Source organism: Erythrolamprus reginae, chromosome Z (assembly GCF_031021105.1).
Source record: "Erythrolamprus reginae isolate rEryReg1 chromosome Z, rEryReg1.hap1, whole genome shotgun sequence".
Lineage (NCBI taxonomy): Eukaryota > Metazoa > Chordata > Lepidosauria > Squamata > Dipsadidae > Erythrolamprus > Erythrolamprus reginae.
In genome coordinates this window covers 92,656,054-92,672,517 of record NC_091963.1, presented here as the reverse complement: position 1 = coordinate 92,672,517, position 16,464 = coordinate 92,656,054, and the positions used below count along the sequence as shown (strand labels likewise).

General features: G+C 42.6%; 1 protein-coding gene across 1 annotated transcript in view; it reads right to left on the bottom strand.

The window, feature by feature from the left end:
- LRRC37B (leucine rich repeat containing 37B) overlaps window positions 1–16,464 on the bottom strand; it is a 45,763-nt gene that overhangs the window by 11,125 nt on the left and 18,174 nt on the right. The window contains exon 7 of the mRNA XM_070728268.1: window positions 12,633–12,751. Coding sequence (XP_070584369.1) covers window positions 12,633–12,751 — 119 coding nt within the window. The remainder of the gene's footprint in view (window positions 1–12,632; window positions 12,752–16,464) is intronic.

The window sequence follows — 16,464 nt, the reverse complement described above, 5'->3', positions numbered from 1 at the left end:
CTTTGTCCATCTGGCTGGGAGGAGTTAGACTTGGTGACACCTGATGAAGTGGACAAGGCCATTGGAGATGTGAGTTCCGCCACCTGTTTACTGGATCCGTGTCCCTCTTGGTTGGTCTCGGCCAGTCGAGAGGTGACACGGAGTTCGGCCCAGGAGATTGTCAACGCCTCCTTGGGGAGGGAGTCCTTTCTGGCCCTTTATAAGGAGGCACTTGTGCGCCCCCTCCTCAAGAAGCCTTCCCTGGACCCAGCCGTGCTCAATAACTACCATCCAGTCTCCAACCTTCCCTTTATGGGGAAGGTTGTTGAGAAGGTGGTGGTGCTTCAACTCCAGCAGTCCTTGGAAGAAGCCGATTATCTAGGTCCTCAGCAGTCTGCATTCAGGCCCGGCTACAGCACAGACACTGCTTTGGTCACGTTGATGGATGATCTCTGGCAGGCCCGGGACAGGGGCTTGTCCTTTATCCTGGTGCTTCTTGACCTCTCAGCGGCTTTCAATACCATCAACCATGGTATCCTTCTGCGACGGCTGGAGGGGTTGGGAGTGGGAGGCACTGTTCTTCAGTGGTTCTCCTTCTACCTCTCCGGTTGGTTGCAGTCGGTGTTAGTGGGGGGTCAGAGGTCGACCTCTAGGTTTCTCCCTTGTGGGGTGCCTCAGGGGTCGGTCCTCTCTCCCCTGCTATTTAACATCTACATGAAACCGCTGGGTGAGATCATCCAAGGGCATGGGGTGAGGTATCATCAATACACCGATGATACCCAGCTATACATCTCCACCCCATGTCCAGTCAGTAAAGCAGTGGAAGTGATGTGCTAGTGCCTGGAGGCTGTTGGGGCCTGGATGGGTGTCAACAAACTCAAACTCAACCCAGACAAGACGGAGTGGCTGTGGGTCCTGCCTCCCAAGGACAATTCCATCTGTCCGTCCATTACCCTGGGGGGGAATTATTGACCCCCTCAGAGAGGCTCCACAACTTGGGCGTCCTCCTCGATCCACAGCTCACATTAGAGAAACATCTTTCAACTGTGGCGAGGGGGGCGTTCGCCCAGGTTCGCCTGGTGCACCAGTTGCGACCCTATTTGGACCGGGAGTCACTGCTCACAGTCACTCATGCCCTCATCACCTCGAGGCTCGACTACTGTAATGCTCTCTACTTGGGGCTACCTTTGAAAAGTGTTCGGAAACTTCAGATCGTGCAGAATGCAGTTGTGAGAGCAATCATGGGCTTCTCTAAATATGCCCATGTCACACCAACACTCCGCAGTCTGCATTGGTTCCCGATCAGTTTCCGGTCACAATTCAAAGTGTTGGTTATGACCTATAAAGCCCTCCATGGCACCGGGCCAGATTATCTCCGGGACCACCTTCTGCCGCACGAATCCCAGAGGCCAGTTAGGTCCCACAGAGTGGGTCTTCTCCGGGTCCCGTCAACTAAACAATGCCACTTGGCGGGACCCAGGGGAAGAGTCTTCTCTGTGGTGGCCCCGGCCCTCTGGAACCAACTCCCCCCAGAGATTAGAATTGCCCCCACCCTCCTTGCCTTTCGTAAGCTACTTAAAACCCACCTCTGCCACCAGGCATGGGGGAATTAAGACTTCTTCTCCCCCTAGGCCGTTACAATTGTATGCATGGTATGTTTGTATGTATGTTTGGTTTTATATATTAAGGGGTTTTAATTCGCTTTTAGTATTGGATTATTATTGTATACTGTTCATGATTGTTGTTAGCCGCCCCGAGTTTTCGGAGAGGGGTGGCATATAAGTCCAATAAAACTTGACACTTGAAAACTTGAACCTGGTGACACCTGGTGAAGTAGACAAACAGCCATGGGAGCTGTTTTGGTACATCATCTTTCGGCTGTGGCGAATGGAGCATTTGCCCAGGTTCTCCTGGTGCACCAGTTGCAGACCTATTTGTACAGGAAGTCTTCACTCACAGTCACCCGTGCCATTATCACCTCAAGGTTTGACTACTGCAATGCTCTCTACATAGGGCTAACTTTGAAGAGTGTTCGGAAACTTCAAATCGTGCAAAACGCAGCCGCATGAGCAGTAATGGGCCTTTCCAGATATGTCCATGTTTTTCCAACACTCCGCGAACTGCATTGGTTGCCGATTGGTTTCTGGACAAAATTCAAAGTTTTGGTTATGACCTATAAAGCACTAAATGGCATTGGACCAAATTACTTGCGGAACCGCCTCCTGTCACATTAGTCCCAGCAACCGGTGAGGTCCCACAGAGTCGGCCTTCTTCAAGTCCCATCAACTAGACAATGTCACTTGGCAACTCCATATCTCAACCAATAAATGCGCTGCTTACACATTGGTATATCCACCCAGCTTGTATTTGGTATTATGATTTTTTTTGCCAATATGTAAGCAGCACATTTGTTGGTTGAGACATGGAGTTGCCAATTATTTGACTATTTTGATAGAAAGTCAAAATCTCTTTGTAGGGTAGCAGTATTGTCGATGGTGTTAAATAATTTTACATCATCAGTGAAAAGAATACCTGGCCGGTGACCTCATCCCTGGCCCATTTTGCAGCAGAGCCAGGGAGACACGACCCTCGGCGCAGCCGCCATCTTGTTTTCGGCTGAGATCTCGCGAGATCTCGTGAGATCTCGGCCAGCTCCTGGGAGGCTTTGGCCTTCTCAGTGTCGTCATCCAGGAGCGGAGCTTGCAGCCCTATAAAAGGGCTGATCAGGCTCCAGGGCCTCCTGTCCGCCCTGGATGACAACAAAACGAACACCCGGCTCCAGGGGGGGAGGCCTAGCGGGCCTAGTGAGGCCTTCTGGCCTTCAGGCCTTGGGGCCTAGGGGTGACCCCTTTCACTTCCCATTCAGTTTTAGGGGATACCAAGGATCATCCCCATTTTGAGGATTTCTTTCTGTTGTAGTTTTTGAACTGACTGATGGCTCCGAAAAGGCGGAGGCCTATACAACCTCATGTGGAGGCTGAGGCCCGGCCCAGGAGGGCCTTGAGACCTTCAGCCCGGGCCCGCTTGGTTCAGGAAGATACCCAGGCTGGGGCCAGAAGGGACAGATTGAGGGGTCCCCCTGTTAATGAAACTAACATGCCTGCTTATTCCTGGTCCAGGATCATCGAGAGGTTGGATGATCTGGATGCCCACTGGAGGTCAGTGTATGGGCCAGGAGGCGCCACTCCCACAGCTCCAGCAGCCTGTGGCGGACCATCAGGTGAACCAGCGGCCCAGACCGGGCAGATGACAGTGTCCCCCAGCTCAGTAGGAGCCGGGTCCTCATGGATGGCTTCTACCACACACAACACTACAACCGCTCCTCCCTCTGACTGGGCAGGCCATTGTGCCACCAGGTTTTGGGAGTGGGGTCAACACTTTGGGTAGTTCAGCCATCACCTGTAGTCAGGTATGGGCTTCCCCCACTGCTTCTGCGGTGACCCAGGCCCCTTCGACGGCTGCAGGGCCCTCAACTGGGTCAGGGGAGGCAACCGTGGGGGTTCCCGTGATCTTAGACCCTTAGCTGCCATTAGGGCGGCCGCCATTCCATGGGGGTTACCCTCCATGCCCCTGGGCTTTCACCTCCACCCTACTATTAGAGAATGTATTTGGAAAGGGGAGTACGTAGATCTTTTCTCCCTCCTTAATAGGGAAGTCCCTAAGAAGGAGAAAGAGGGTGAAGCTAAGGTGGATAAGCCCAAGAAGGTTAAGGTTAGCAGGTGCTTCAGCTCATGGCTGTATGCATACCTGACATACGCCTCCGTAGTGATTCAGAGGGAGCCTGCTCGGGCTGCCTCTATGCTTAAATACATTGACTTAATTGCCCGTGCTCACTTTGAATACAAGGGCACAGTTTGGCGCAACTACGAGGCATTTAGAATGTGGGTAGCATTTGATCCCACACTCCCTTGGGACGTGGTTGTACCCGACTTGTGGTTTGCCGTGACCCACGTCCGGGACCGGGGGCAGTGACCGCACGGACAGTGGTCACTACATGGAGGGCAAACCGGCGGCATCGCCTCCGGCTATGATGGATGGGGGAGGTGCGGCAACAGGTGCCCCTCCATGTCATGAATTTGCAGCAAAGGGGGCATGTTTTCGTCCCCTATGCAGATTCGGACACGTGTGTGGGAACTGTGGGGGCTCCCACACCACCAGCATTTGTACTAAGCCCAAAGGGGGTAAGGATAGGAAGGATGGGGGGGACAGGTCAAGCGTCCCCCGCCTGGTGGGGAAAAAGGGTCCCAGCCCAATTAGGCTGGGAGTGCTGGAAGAGTAGTTTAGGGAGTATCACCCTCACGGGAGAGCGGCTGCTCTCTTACAGGGTCTTACAGAGGGTCTCCCCCTTGGGGATGGTTCCAGGGAAGGCCAGTGGTGAATTTAAGTAGATTCACCACCGGTCCTTCCCGAAGGGAGAATCAGTGAATGCCTTCATTCCTGATGAGCTTTGCTCGGTCCGCTATGCGCCTTGACGCGGTGGCGGCCATTGGTTAGGAAGTATGGGGTAGGAGCCCTGAGGGGTAAATGCGACATTGTCGGTATTCCGGCTCCTCCCCATACACACAGATTGCCCTGGCCAGCTCTGTCTTACTGTGGCAGTATTAGGGATGCGTGGCAGGGGTACCTTTTTAAATACCAGGACGGTACCCCGCTTACCCGCTACCAATTTTGGGCTTTAGTGATTAGGGCTTTAGTCAGGTTGACATTGACCCCGCCGGATATGGAACGCATTCATTCTGTAGCGGCGGCGCTATCAGCACAGCAGTGTCTAATTTCCCGGGTCATCGGACCCGAGGGATTGGCCGCTGGCGGTCGGTAGCCTATTTTAGATTACGAACGGCCAGTTGCAGTAATAGGATAGGATGTTAGGCTAGGGAGCCTTTCTCTGCCTTCTTCTAGATAATCCCACCAGGGCAAGACCGACGGCGTTGCTGTGTGGCCCTAGTAGTCTTTTGGCTGGCCGCTCTGCAGCAAGAACCGCTGTGGGAACCCGGCTGTCTTTGGGTCCGGTGGGAGGAAGAGGCCTGCGAAGAGAGGGGTTTCTCCTGCTGCTCCTGGGAGGGTGGCACAAGAGGTGTCGCGCCCAGGTGGTCGGTCTTGCACTTCAGTGGCAATGACCTGTGTGTGCTTGGGGGTCTGGCACTGCTTTGCCACGCCCACGAAGACTTGCGTATTCTTCGCAAAGCTTGGCCAACCATGCAAGTGGTCTGGTCTGAGATCCTCCCGAGGATCGTTTGGGGATGCCATTTCCCTTAGGGCCATTCACAAGGTCAGGAGAAGGTGACTAAGGCTATGGGTAGGCTGGTTAGAGTGTTGGGTGGGGTAGTGGTTTCCCATCCCAACATCACCATAGATCAGCCGTGGCTTCACTGCGCTGACAGCGTTTCACCTGTCAGACCAGGGGAACACCATCTTCTTACAGGACCTGCAGCGGGCACTGCGCGAGCTGGTGCAGTTAGAGGGGGGAGTCGGGAGGCCAAGATAGAGATCTGACCCCCACTCCATGGCAGGTTAGGGGCGGAAAACTGGGTGGTGGTTAGCAACTGCGTGTTCTCCGTTGGGCATCTTTGGGGATGATTGACAGGTTCTCTCCAAAGGCTTATGGTGGAAACGACCTGAGCAATTGGGGGGAACCTGTCTTTGGGTCCCGCCCATTTCTTTCTCGTTGTATGGGATAGACGGCGGGACCTTCCACATGCAGGTTTATGGCAGTGAGTCAGGTGAGGGCAGGGCCCCTCACCTGGATCAGCATGGAACTACGCCCATAAGTTGCCCCGGAAGTTTTTCTGATGCTATTTTCCGCCCCGGAAGTAATTGTTTGACCCTGCAGGTCCTTGTTTAGGGTTATAGTTAATTTATGCTAATTTATTTCAATAAATTATGCAAATTTAATTAATAAAAATGACCCATTTTTAAATCCAGCTCTTGTGTCCGTGTCGTTACTCCGCCTCTGGTGCAACACAGTTTCTTATAATATGATTGCAAAGGTCATTTATGTAAAGTAAAAAGAGTGTAGAGTCTAAAATACTGCCTTCCCCCTTTCTTCTTCTAAAAACAATATTGAGAAATTATGAGCATTGGGCAATAAAGTTAAGGAGTTAGGAGCTCAAATGGTGTTTTCATCTGTACGTACTTCCAATGAGGGAAGAAAGAAAGTTAGAAATGAACCATTGGCTTAAAAATTGGTATTGCCAACTTTGGATTCCTAGACCATGATCTGTATTATTTACATAAAGTAATTCTGGCAAGGGATGGACTGCACCTCACAAGAACTGGGAAGAATATATTCAAAAAATAATTGCTCAATTTATCAGAAGGACTTTAAACCAAAATTGAGTGGGAAGAATGACCAATCCTCAGGATCTTTAGGATTATTCCCAAGCATAAACCCCAAAATAAGCAATTAAAAAAATGAGGTAGTGGATAAGAGGAAAGAAGAAAAACAGATATAAATTAGGAGATATAAGGTGCATACCTAGGGTTAGTCATAAAGGACTCAAATATCTATACATAATGCTCAAAGTTTGGGGAACAAACAAGGCAAACCTGAAGTACTAGTACATGAGGAAATTCTGATATACAGTAATTGCTAGTCCCAAAACTTGGAGTGGGATGAAATTCAAGATTGAAATATACTAATGGAAGGATACAAAATGTTCAAAAGAAACAGACCTAATAAAAGAAGTGGAGTCCCATTATACATAAGAGATCACTACATCTCTTCAGAAATGCATACAACCAAAATTGGAACCCTTCTAGAATACATATGGGTCAATAAAAAGGAATGACATTGCCATAAGTGTACATATAGCTATAAAAGTGCTGAATTTAATAAACGTAGAGTTTGAGAAGGATTCTATGGATGAAGATTTCAAAGGGGAAAACAACTCAATAAGTTTGCGAAACTCTGAAAACTCTGATTATAAAAAGTCCCATCAAGCTCAATACCACTGAAAAAGATAAACAAGAAATCTAAGAAGAAACCAGCATGGTTACACAAAGAACTCTTTGATAAACTGAAAAATAAAAAGGATAAATACAAAAAATGGAAAGAGGGGCACATAACTAAGGAAGGATACCAACAAATAGAATATTATAAGGTAGTAATAGGTAGTAGAGAGAAAACAGAGTTACTTACTTCATTATTTACATTATCTTTGTGCAAAAAGATAATACAGTCCAACCTACCAAAAACTTGGAGTACAAATTAAAATAAGCAAGAAAATAGCAAGAAAACACTTGTCCTTTCTAGAAGAGTTCAAATCACCAGGACTTGACTGGTTGCATCATAGAGTTCTGCAGGGTATGGCAGATGCGATCTCAATACTATTGAATCATATATTTCAAACATCTTGGAGTATCGGGAAACTACCAGAGGACTGAAAAAACGAGGTGGTTCCCATATTTTTTATTTAAAAATAATCCAGGAAACTACAGACCAATCAATCTGATATCAATACCTGGAAAAGATAAGCAAGCAACATATCTGCAAACACCTATAAGCAAGTAAAGTTATAGCCAGAAACCAACATATTTGTTAAAAACAGATCATGCAAAACAAATCTAATCATGCAGAACAAATCTACCTCAGATTTCTGTTTTAGTACTAGTACTCTTCAATATTTTCTCCACTATTTTCATAAATGATTTAGATGAGGTAATAGACTCATTAAATTTACAGATGACACTAAACTGGCAGAGATAGCTGATACTCCAGAAGATAGGCTCAACATTCAGATGGAATTTGACAGACTTGAACAGTGGGCCCTATCTAACAAAACAAAATTTATAGTAGAATAAAGTAAGGTTTTACATTTAGGCAGGAAAAATCAAATGTATAGGTAAGATTACATGAAACCTGGCTCAGTAACAGTAGCTGTGAGAGGAATCTTGGAGTCCTAGTGGTCAATCATTTAAATATGAGCAGCAGTGTGTGGCAGCCATCAAAAATATATAAAAGATGTTGAGACTCTGGAAAGATTATAGGAAGGAGCAACAAGGTGACCAAAAGGTTGGAGACTAAAACATATAAAGAACGGTTGCAGGAATTGGGTATGTTTAATCTATAGGTACTTCTCGAGTTATGAATGTAATGGAGTCTGCCAGCTACATTGATAACTGGAAGATTCATTGGAATGAGTCACATAAAATGAACATGAAACCTCCTGGATTTCCCCCACAAATGTGCAGGTCATTAAGTGCATGTGTGGTATCTCAGAGTGGGGAAAGCCATGGGGGCAGAGTAGCTATGGGACAGGCCACCTGCTTAAGCCCATCCAAGGTCTCTCCCAATTCGTGAGATACCTCATGCAATTGCTCCCCCTTCCCATCTTGCCACCCGGGTCATTTACCTTGCAAAAATTTAGCAAGCTCTCTCCTCCCCAGCCTCTCTGCACATAAGATCATGGCCCCAGAAGCTTCCAGTGTTGGCACTCAAAACATTTACAGGATGCCAATGGGACGTTTTGAGGCAGTGTGATTTTGCTGCGTCAAAGCATCCCATCAGCTTGCAAACATTTTACACAGAGATTGGAAGCTTCTGGGGACCATGCAAAATGTTAGCAACGTGATGGAATCCTTTAAAGGCAGAGAAATCGTACTGCCTCAAAGCGTCCCATTGGTATGCAAATGTTTTGCATGGAGAATGGAAGCTTCTGGAGCCTTAATCTCATGGCCTAAAGTTCCGTGATATCACGGTACCCAGAACATTCCAGTGTTCACCCAAAATGTTTGCAAGCTGATGAGACACTTTGGGGCAGCGCAATTTTTCAAAAAAAATCATGGCAGAAAGGAGATAGATCTTTGCATGGTAAAGGAGTCAGGATGGGAGGAGGAAGCAATTTCAGGAAGTGGGGGGATAGGTAAAGTGAATGGGGAGTCAGCATGGGGGTCACACATGCATGTGCAAGGTGTAGGACTCATAGGGGACATTGAATTATGGGTGTGAGTACACACGAGCCTGCTTTCGGCACCTGAGGGAAAAAAGGTTCGCCATCACTGGCCTAGTGAGTAAGTAGTTAGGGTGGCCCTTTTCTTAAAAATATATTATCAAAAATGTATTATAAACCAATGCAAAACTATTGATATGCAAATTATCATATTTTATAAGATATTAAAGTAGTTACTTTCATTTTTTCTATTTCAATATTCCAGAAAATGCCCAATGTAATAGTTTTTCCATGAACAAAATGCGGTATTTTGTTAGTAACTAATATCAATCATCCAAAAAGTTGCAAAAGTTTTTTTCCTAATGTTGTCATTCAGGTACATACTTTTATTTTAATTAAATTCCCTCTTTAATGTTCCTTCAAAAAGTACACCACCAATTATATTTCAAACTTAATCATTATGCCAAAGTGCTTCTTTCTTTCTTTATACATTTTTCTATAAACCAAGAAAACCTCGTATAGCCAATCAGATGTTAACAAAAGAAAATTAAAAACAAAACATAAACATATACAAATTTCAGATTTCCCCCCCTCTAAATAGTACATTTACCTAATCCAAAATTTAAAAATTATTTCAGCCCATCTAACATTTAGCCAATTAATACTTATCTACATTTCTTACTTAATTATTAATCTTCAATTTCAGACAATTTGAGAAAATAAAAAAGGAAAAAAATTCTAAATATTCTCTATTTTCAATCAATTAAAAATTATTAATATCATTAATCTCCCCAACAATTCTAAATTCAATTCCATTTATGCATTAATCCAAACCAGTATCACCTACTACATATTTTATTATGGTTTAGCAATGATGTAAGGGCTATAAATGAAAAAAGGCTGCCTATAGGAGGTATAAAAAGTCTGGAAGTTTAGCTGATAGAGAGGTGTATAAAATGAGACAGGAGGGGGCGAAACAGATAATATATGCTGCTAAAGTCTCTAAAGAGGAAGAAATTGCCAAATTTGTAAAGAAGGGGGATAAAACCTTCTTCAGATATATTAGTGATAGGAAGAAGAAAAACTGCAGCATCACAAAGCTTAGTACCGGGAATAATACATGCATTGATGGGAATAAGGAGATCGCTGACCATTTCAAAAGCTACTTCTCTTCAGTTTTCTCAAAAGACACCTTACAATATAATACTATAGATGGATATAGCATTGTTTCCAGCTGTACAGACTCAGCTCCATTGATCTTAGAAGCCGATATCTTAGAAGAACTTGAACGATTTAAGATAAATAAGGCAATGGGTCCAGATGGCATCCCCCCAGAGTTCTTAAAGAACTCAGATCTGTCATTGACTGATTTATTTAACCAATCCCTGTTAACAGGAGATGTTCCTGAGGATTGGAGAATGGCCAGTTTTGTGCCTATCCACAAGAAGGGCAGTAGAGAAGAAGCTGGTAACTACAGGCCAGTTAGCTTGACATCAGTTATAGTTAAAATGATGGAGACTCTACTCAAAAAGAGGATAAATCAGCACCTAAAAAAACAATAACTTATTGGACCCAAATCAGCATGGCTTTACTGAAGGAAAATCATGTCTGACTAATCTCATTGATTTCTTTGACTATGTCACAAAGGTATTGGATGAAGGTGGTGCTGTGGATATTGCCTATCTGGACTTCAGCAAAGCCTTTGATACGGTTCTACATAAAAAGCTGGTAGATAAATTAGTGAAGATTGGACTTAATCCCTGGATAGTTCAGTGGATTTGCAGCTGGCTGAAGTGTAGACATCTGAGAGTTATTGTTAATGGCGAGACAGGTTACAAGCGGTGTGCCACAAGGGTCTGTTCTGGGTCCTATTCTTTTTTATATGTTTGTGAGTGACATAGTGGAAGGTTTGATAGGGAAGGTTTGCCTATTTGCTGAAGACTCTAAAGCAGTGTTTCCCAACCCCAAAGATCCTGGAGCACCAAGGAATTGCCAGAGGACTGGAAAAGAGCAGATATAGTTCCCATCTTCAAGAAATGGAGGGAAAAACAGATCCAGGAAACTACAGACCTATCAGCTTGATTTCAATACCAGGGAAGGCTTTGGAAAAGATAATCAAGCAACGAGTCAATGAACATCTAGAAGTAAACAGAGTAATAACCAAAAGCCAATACGGGTTTGTCAAAAACAGATCATGCTGGACTAATCTTATAGCATTCTTTGACAAAGTGATACAATTAGTGGACCAGGGGAATTCTCTTGATGTTGTTTACTTGGACTTCAGTAATGCTTTTGATAAAGTAAACCATAACCTACTACTAAATAAACTAAAAGAATGTGGGATGGACAACAACACCTCCAGATGGATTCAAAATTGGCTAACTCACTGCACTCAGTGTGTAATGCTCAATGGAAGTACATCTACATGGAGAGATGAAGTGGAGAGCCCCAAGGCTCTGTTTTAGACCCAGTAGTCTTCAACATCTTCATCAATAACTTGGACAAGGGGATAGATGGGGAAGTTATCAAATTTGCAGATGACACCACACTGGCAGGAGTAGCCAACACTCCAAAAGGTAGGTGCAAAATACAGAGGATCTTGACAAACTTGAACAATGGGTACTATCTAGCAAAATGAAATTCAATGGTGAAAAAAGTAAGATTCTACATTGAGGCAAGAAAAACAAAATGCACAGGTACACTATATGTGGTACATTGCTCAACAGTAGTGAGCGGGATCTTGAAGTCCTAGTGGACAACCATTTAAATCTGAGCCAACCATGTGCAGCAGCTGCCAAAAAAGCCACCAAAGTTCTAGGCTGCATTAATAGAGGGATAGAATCAAGATCACATGAAGTGCTAATACTACTTTATAAGGCCCTGGCAAGGCCACACTTGAAATACTGCATTCAGTTTTGGTCGCCATGATGCAAAAAGATATTGAGACTCTAGAAAAAGTGCAGAGAAGAGCAACAAAGGTGATAAGGGGACTGAAGGCTAAAACATATGAAGAACGGTAGCAGGAACTGGGTGTGGCTAGGTTAATGAAAAGAAGCACCGGGGGAGACATGATAGCAGTCTTCCAGTATCTCAGGGGTTGCCACAAAGAAGAAGGAGTTAACTTATTCTCCAAAGCACCTGAGGGTAGAACAAGAAGCAATGGGTGGAAACTAAACAAGGAGAAAAGTAACTTAGAACTAAGGAGAAATTTCCTGACAGTCAGAATGGTTGACCAGTGGAACAGCTTGCCTCCAGAAGTTGTGAATGCTCCAACACTGGAACTTTTTAAGCAGAGGTTGGATAACCATCTGTCTGAAGTAGTGTAGGGTTTCCTGCCTAAGCAGGGGGTTGGACTAGAAGACCCCAAGGTGCCTTCCAACTCTGTTGTTGTTGCTGTTGTTGTTGCTATTATTATTATTATTATTATTATTATTATTATTATTATTATTATTAATAATAATAATAAAATGATAAAATAAAATCCAAAAGAGTTAATATTTGGAACTGGATACCAGAAATGAGACAATAAATTAAGGGGGGGGAGACTTGTCTGGCTTAATCAATTTTATGGTGCATGCTAATGTATTCTGATGCATCCATTTAATATACAATCATTATTTTGTAAATAAATTATTTACATCTGCCATAATCATTTATTGTTCTATCGTTGGATCCACCCCCCAAAAAATGCAATCTACCTACATTAGAACAATGAAAGATTGAATGGATACAGACAAAGTATTTTGAAAACTGTTTTTGGCCTACCGTACTCAATGAAATTTAAGTGACAATTGATGGTGCAATCCAACTTGGCAATTTTATTCAAGACTTCAGTGGAATCCAGAATTTTGCGAAGGTAGTAGGACATTTTCCTAGGCAAGACACTGGATTAGAAAAAAAGAAGAAGAAGGGCTTCACATACTTTTGTTATTACTTCTATAAGTTAAGATGTTATCTTTTCAATTGGGTGCCACATTTAGAACAATCTTCCCCTACTATGTTGGGAGTTGTAACTTAAGACTATTAGAAGGCAGCAGTTTAGGGAAATTGACTTTTAGGTTTTTCAGATAGTCTTCTATTTGAAGAAAATCTCATTTCTTCTACATTCCCCTTCCAATACTTTACATACTTTACAACAGAGTTCTAGTTTGTGGTGAGGGAAACATTTGGTTTGGTTAAATTATTATTTACTGGACACTATGGGAAGCCTCATTTGCCAATGTCGTTAGGCTCCAGACTTTCAGATTCCAAGATCAAAAAGAAAGATATCTGTGTCCATGTGGCTCAGAACTGGGTTGAAGTAATAAGGAGTTAAGATTCAGATAGCAAACAATGGTGGTAATTGCTTCCCAGAATATCTACCTGATTACTGACCTGGTATTATATTTCCATGCAACATTAGAAATCAATAGGAAGAAGCAAAAATGCCATAAGGAGAAGAGCATCATTATTAGAGTTAAATTGCACAGGCAGAAAAACTATTAACACCAAAGCTCCTTATGCCTTATGTGTATCTGGTGTTCTCCAGAAACTATGCAAGCTGGTACTACAACTTAGAGACTGTACTTGACTTCAGAATTCAGCTACGCTGGTAGAATCTTGCTAAAATCTGATTTTATCAGATCAGTACTTTTAAGCGATACAATGGCTCAAAAGTTAAAAACTCTTGAGTTTATCAGCTGGAAACCTGACAGCCCATTTCTGAGATCCAAGTGATATGTGACATGGTGAGATCCTGTTCTTGCTCCATCTTATGCCAACCTAGGAGTTCAAAATCATGCAAATGCAAGTAGATAAATAGGTAGCCCTTTGGTTGGAAATTAACAGCATTTCATATCCCCTAGAGTCAGACTTGAATGAACAGGGAAAACCCTTACCTTTATCTTTTGGTACATTTAATTCAATAGTTCTGCCTAACTTTAACTGGCAGTAAATTTTTAACCCTACTTCTTAAAATCTTTTTATTAGAAATAACCTTGGCATCTGGCTGTAGTGTATACTCTGTATATGAATTTTTGGTGTTACAAAACAGAAATTTCACAAGAAACAAAACATTTTGTAATGTTCAATGCAGCAGGAAAGAAATGACAACCACTGTGTGCTGTCCAAGGTTGTGATGGCCTGAAATGGAAAAGAATGGAGAAAGAACAGTATGGAGGCTGAATGAGAATATTTTGAACTTTTTAACTTCTATTTAAACTGCCCCTTTCTTTAAAAAAAAAAGACTGAGTGACAGTGGGGTTGGAAAAGAAGGAGGGTGATTTGTTGAAATAGCTGTGAATAAGCACCAAGCACCAAGCTTAAAGAGACCTGAGTAAGAAATTTAGACTGTTTGGTTAATTGGATGTTATAAATGTTAAAGAAGATTGGATTGGTTACAGAAGGAGTTAACTAAGTGGATATTATTGAATTAAAACTTTGTGTAGGGATTTAAACTTGATTTTGAACTTTAAAAGAAAAAATGGGGCATGCAAAGCAAGTTAAAGGAGAGGAGGAGGAGAGAAACAGTGCAACGGTGACATCTTCTGGCCAAAAAAATATCCAGAGAGAAAGGAAAGAAATGAAAATTGATAACAAGCTTGAGCAGCTTATTGGAACCATTGTTGCAAGAGTACTCTGTTAGATAAGATGCCTGCACCTGGGAATTGTTTATAGAGAAAATTACACAGAAAGAGAGTGGGAATAGTATAAGTTATAAATACTGCAGTCCTTTGACTGGATGTGGTTTTTAGCAGCTGAGGAACTGGAACTGAGAAGTAATAGCTGTTGCTTTTAAACAGAAGAAGATTTGTATACATCAGCTTTCAACTCTTCTCCAAGGGAATTCACAACTTTTTGGATATATATTTTGTGGGATCTTGGTGAGTTGTTGTGGATTACAATTTGGTGAACCCCTGTGAATTACAATTTATAACTTTGTGGATTATACAAGTGACTAAAAAGAAAGAAAGAAGAATGTAATTGTTGTTGAAAAGACTTGGACTATGAATATTTTGGAGTCGTGAAAAATAATTTCCAAAAGCAGAAAGTGATGAGATTTGAAAAAAAAACCTGGGAATAAAGAGAGTGTTGGATTTTTCCTCTTCAAATGTCTTTCCGCTTTTGAAGAGGAAAAAAGGGAAGAAAATGGCAGAACTACTGGCAGAAGGGATGAAGATAGACAAACAGAAAGCTCGCTATGGGATGGAAGAAATATTCAGCGTATTATCAGGGACGCAATTCAGCAGATTCTAGAGAATCAGTAGTGAAAATTTTGAGTATTCAGAGAACCGGCAAATACCATTTCTGGCTAGTCCCAGAATGGGGTGGGAATGGAGATTTTGCTATAGCCTTTCCCCTGGAATGGGGAGGGAATGGGGATTTTGCAGTAGCCTTCCCCTGCCACATCTACCAAGCCACATCCCAAGAACTGGTAGGGAAACTTTTAAATTTCACCCCTGGAGCATATACAAGTTACGTGAGAAGAAATAATCTTCCAAGAAAATACATGTGAGATTTTCAAGGAGGGCAATGAGAGTGAGATTACTTCGAAGAGCAAGAGATGCACCACTGAAATATAAAGGAAGAGAACTTGAACTTTAGTCTTGAAGCAGATACCCAGAAGAATAGGAGATACAAGGGGACAATGCAATTTTTGACAAGACAACTGATCAAATGAGGTAAACTTTAGATGGCCAATACCTGAGGGAATACTGGTGATCTGGAAGGAAAAAAGACAAAGACTCAGCACAGTGGAGAGTACACAATTCTATGAGTACTTTATGGCACATGAAGGAGAAGAGAAAAGGGAGCAAGCAGAGATGTTGGAAGTGATAAAAGAAGGAAACACACAAGAAAAATAAATTGGAACAGAGGAAAAAGAGAAGGGGAAGAGAAGAAGCAAAATAGAAAGAGAAATAAGATCAACTAGGACAATAAAACCAATTTATAAGTAAACAATGGAAGAAGAAATAAAAATATTATCGATTAATATAAATGGACTAAACTCACCAATAAGAATGATTTTTAATAAATTAGAAAAATTGAAATTAAATTTAATTTGCTTGAAAGAAGTGCATATTAAAAACAAGATAGTAAGCTATTAGAGTACCCCAAAATTGAGGAACTATACTTTTCATTAGCACAGCAAAAGAAATGAGGGGTTGATCTATGTATCAAAATAAACAATAAAAGCTAGACAACTCTTTGCAGATGAAGGGAGGACAATACTGATGGTAGAGGTAATAATACTGTTGATTGAGATTTATGCACCCAATAATAAGCAAGACGAGTCACATGGGAAAATACACAAGAAAATAATTGAATTGGAATATGAAAATATTTGTGTGTTAGATTTCAAAACAACTGTGGATACAGATCTTGATTATAAGAATAGTAAAAAAGCTAGGAAACATTTCCTAAAAGCATTTCTAAAACGACAGATAAATTAGGAATGCAAGGTGTTTGGAGAGAGACACACCCTAAGGAAAGTCAATGCTTGTTTTACTCTTATATGCATACAAATTGGTTCAGAATAGATATGGCATGGATTGACATCAGAATTGAAAGCATGTGTGCAAGAGATAAAAATAGAACCCCATGTTTAGGCAGATCATAA